We start from the raw sequence: 4,226 nt of genomic DNA on the forward strand, positions 1-4,226 counted from the left end.
TCTTTTATTATGTTTTCCAAAAGTTGTGTGAAATTTTTATACTTATTTTTTTATGAAAAAATAAGTACAAATTATTTATTTTTGTATGAAATTATACAACATAAAATTAAAAAGTTGTTGTATATCTTATCAAGATAATATATATTAAAAAATTAATATGATTTTTATTACCGTTTATAAAAAATTAAAACTAGATCAACAACAATATATGAAATAATATTTTTTTTATTTCAAATAAAATAATATTTTTTAATTTAAATGTTAAAAACGGAAATTACTATGGGCTGTCTGGCCCAAAAAGAAATCACTATAGGCTGCAATCTAGCAATATATGAAGCTCAAAGCCCATAAAAACTCAAACCCATAAAACCAAAATACGCCTAACAAATGCGACCCAAAGCCCACCATAACCTTAAAAATGCAAAACAAATCTCAACCGTCCGATCAAAGATAACCCCAAAACCCTAATTCACCTTTCTTTTGTCCTCCAGCGATATAAACAAACTGTAACCCTAGTCTCCGTTTTCACCAGCATCCAAAGCCCTCAAGGTTTTTTCTCTCTCAATCACTTGCAAATAGAAGCAGAGGTTAAAGAGACGGCGCCACCTCGCTGTCCGCCTTGACGGAGCATCGGGCATCGTCTTGGCCCTCGATTTTGCCCTCTGTACAACTTTGTATCTTTAATCCTAACTCTTTCCCGAAATGGCAGTGAAACCCTCCAAGGCCGACAAGAAAATCGCGTACGACGCTAAGCTATGCCAGCTCTTAGACGAGTACACCCAGATCTTAATCGTCGCAGCCGACAACGTGGGTTCGAACCAGCTCCAGAACATTCGCAAAGGTCTGCGAGGTGACTCAGTTGTTCTCATGGGTAAAAATACTATGATGAAAAGGTCGATTAGGATGCATGCAGAGAAGACTGGCAACCAGGCTTTCCTTAATCTTATCCCTTTGCTTCAGGTACCTTAAAGTTTAGATCTTTTTTTTTTCTTATATATTTTTGGATTTAGTGTTTGTTTGATAAATAAATAAATAAAGCAATTATTTTGCTGGGTATTTTTGTATCAGGGAAATGTGGGTTTAATCTTTACAAAGGGTGACTTGAAGGAAGTAAGTGAGGAAGTTGCCAAGTACAAGGTGGGTGACTGTTGCTTTTTTTTTCACTAATGGAAGTTGGATTATTTGATATTAGAATTATTTTATCAGTTCTTTTTAGTGATGGTGTAATTAATGGAAAATTGAAAGGGTTTCTTTTACTATAAATTTGTTTGCTATGTTCAGTCATAGGAAGTTAAAGTGATTCTTATGTAATTTTATACTTTAGTATAGTTAGCACAAAAAAGAAAGAAATATCAAGATTGTTAATATCGAATTGAATAGCGTTTTCATTTTCTTTAAAAATGTTATATGTTGGGTACCAATTATTTTGATATAATATTTCGGATGTTTTGGTTTAGTACAAGTATATTTATAAATATACATGGATTTGTATATAAAAGTACTACTAATAATCTGCAAAATAAATATATAATATCTTTAAAAACCAAATAATAAGTTTAAAAATATATGAAATAATATAATTATTTTATCATAATATTTTTAAACAGTTAATTTGATGATATGATATTTAATGAGTATTTTTCTTTTTCATGTAAAAATATATTAAGATAAAAATAAAGAGATGGAAAAAAATAATCTTGGCTTTAGGATTGTTAAACTTTATAGAGAGAGCACAATTACTTTCTTGAACTTTGGTTTGGAAAAATAAAGTGTAACATAAATTAATTTAATTTAAAATATAGAGAAATCAAACTTTCAAGGGTTATTTTGTCCATTAATTTTATTTTTATTAGGTTAAAAATAGTTAAAAAAAATAAAAGATAAGTTAAAAATTACTAAATATATTTCATATTTACGTACTGGTTGAAACAAGTTAATTTATCGAAATTGACTGAATATATTAAGTCTGGTATGAAAAACTATTCTTAAATGTATTGTATTTTGGCATAACTGGAGAGTGTTAGCCATATCAACCAGTACCGAAACAGAATTAACAACATTGAGTAATATAACTTGCATAGAGCTTTGCTATTCATGTTCTTTCTTATCTGTAAAATAGATAATATATTATAATTTTGAGAGGCAAAGAAAGCTCGATGGCTATTATGTTGCATTTATAAATACTTTTGAGACTAATTCTTTGCTGCCAGCTCATTTGTTAATATATTTTACTTGTTTACTTCAACCCATCTCATTTTTCCTTAGGGAAAGGAAACAATAGATTAGGTATCACTGTTTGTTGCGACTAAATTCATTGTTCATTTGGTTCTGGTTTTAATATTCATGTTTTAAAAATTTGAACATAGTATTATGATTTTCCTATTGATGTTGTGAAGTTCAATTCATTTGATATATTTTGTGTTTCTTTCTATTGGTTTTGCCCTTTTGCTAAAAAAAGTTCTTGGATTTAGTATCGTATTTTCTCATGAACAGGTTGGAGCTCCTGCACGTGTTGGTCTTATTGCGCCCATTGATGTGGTTGTTCCACCCGGCAACACTGGGCTTGATCCTTCACAGACCTCTTTTTTCCAGGTACTGCTATTTGCTGAAAGTAATGTTCTTTTTACATGATTTTGGGACTTGTTAGAGTCATTGCACGATTATGATCATTACTTTTCTGTTACACTTTAGGTGCTCAATATTCCAACCAAGATTAATAAGGGTACTGTTGAAATTATCACTCCTGTGGAGCTTATCAAGAAGGGTGATAAGGTTGGGTCATCTGAGGCTGCACTTCTTGCCAAGCTTGGAATTAGGCCCTTCTCATATGGTCTTATTGTCCTGTCTGTTTATGACAATGGCTCAGTCTTTAGCCCTGAGGTGCTGGATCTTACCGAGGATGACCTGATTGAGAAATTTGCATCTGGTGTCTCCATGGTTACCGCACTGTCTCTTGCCATCTCATATCCAACCCTTGCTGCTCTACCACATATGTTCATCAATGCCTACAAGAATATCTTGTCTGTGGCAGTTGCAACAGAGTATTCTTTTCCTCAGGCTGATAAAGTGAAGGAGTACCTGGCGGTATGGAGTTGACTCTTTATATGGTAAATTGTTTATGAATTTCTGTAATATTGTGAGCTAAATTTATTGTTGCCTTGCATTCAGGATCCAAGTAAGTTTGCAGTTGCTGCTGCTCCAATTGCTGCTGATGCTGGTGCTGCACCTGCTGCTGCTCCTGCTGAGGAGGAGAAGAAACCAGAACCTGAAGAAGAGTCTGACGACGATATGGGATTCAGTCTCTTTGACTAAGTTTGTTTTTATTACTATGAAGATTTTTGGGTTATAAGGCTATCAGTTAAAGTAGTATGCTTGGATTATTTCTCATGGTTTCTTTTTTTGTGTATTTTGATTGCATTCAAGCTCGGATAATTCATAAGTTTATGAAGTGTTAGTTTATTGCCTTTTATATAGTACTTTATATCTCAGTTTTCATTTATATAGTACTTAATATCTCATCAGTTTTCATTTTGATTTAATGCTACAAGTTCTGAAAATAGTGTTGGTGTCTATACTTGGATTAGGGGTGAGAAAGAAAAAACCGAAAAAATAAAAATTTGAATTCAAATTGTAATAATCGATTTTGTTTGGTTTAAGTTTTTTTATCCGGTTTGAATCAAGTTTAAATATATATATATATATATATATATTAAGTTTGAATTTTGAATAGGAAAGTAAAAACTCATAAAGAAATTGAATCTAAATAAATTATATATATTTTAATCTTTTTATATTTTAAATTTTTATAACATAAAAATAATAATTTTATGTCAAAATATATTAAAATTTTATATTAAAATAATATAAAAATAAAAAATTAAATTTTAAAAATCATTAAATTAATAAAATTTGATTGAATGAATATTTAGTTTGAATTTGAATTAAATTTTAAAAATTTATAATATTATATAATATTTTAAAAAATCGAATTTAATTTGATTTGAATCATTATTACTTTTAATTAACTTAGATACTATCTTCGGCTTTATATTGGTATTAGTATTATGAATAATTATCATAGTAAATTAAGTTGTGGTGCTCAAGGTTTGTACTATATATTATTTTGATCTTATAATTTAAAAAATATTATTTGAGGGTATTTGATTTACAAAATTTTAAATTTTAGAAGAAAGTATGATACTCGAATTTTGTTTGATTTTTAAGGT

General features: G+C 29.7%; 1 protein-coding gene across 1 annotated transcript; it reads left to right on the forward strand.

Annotated features, from left to right (window-relative positions):
- Positions 1-527: 527 nt before the first annotated feature.
- Positions 528-3,469, forward strand: LOC111295137 (large ribosomal subunit protein uL10-like). The gene is made up of 5 exons (XM_022888515.2): positions 528-960; positions 1,069-1,137; positions 2,494-2,592; positions 2,692-3,084; positions 3,169-3,469. The coding sequence occupies exons 1-5, from the start codon at positions 703-705 to the stop codon at positions 3,310-3,312; spliced, it is 963 nt and encodes a 320-aa protein (XP_022744250.1). The 5' UTR covers positions 528-702; the 3' UTR covers positions 3,313-3,469.
- Positions 3,470-4,226: the final 757 nt, after the last annotated feature.

The sequence above is a fragment of the Durio zibethinus genome, chromosome 14 (genome assembly GCF_047325235.1).
Source record: "Durio zibethinus cultivar Kanyao isolate XHJ-2024 chromosome 14, ASM4732523v1, whole genome shotgun sequence".
NCBI classification, from domain to species: Eukaryota; Viridiplantae; Streptophyta; class Magnoliopsida; order Malvales; family Malvaceae; genus Durio; species Durio zibethinus.

Excerpts from the sequence above, each read along its gene's own strand:
- LOC111295137 (XM_022888515.2), top strand. The coding sequence starts at position 703 with ATGGCAGTGAAACCCTCCAAGGCCGACAAGAAAATCGCGTACGACGCT. Across the intron at positions 1,138-2,493 it reads AGGAAGTTGCCAAGTACAAG|GTTGGAGCTCCTGCACGTGT; the intron begins GTGGGTGACTGT and ends TCTCATGAACAG. Across the intron at positions 2,593-2,691 it reads CACAGACCTCTTTTTTCCAG|GTGCTCAATATTCCAACCAA; the intron begins GTACTGCTATTT and ends GTTACACTTTAG.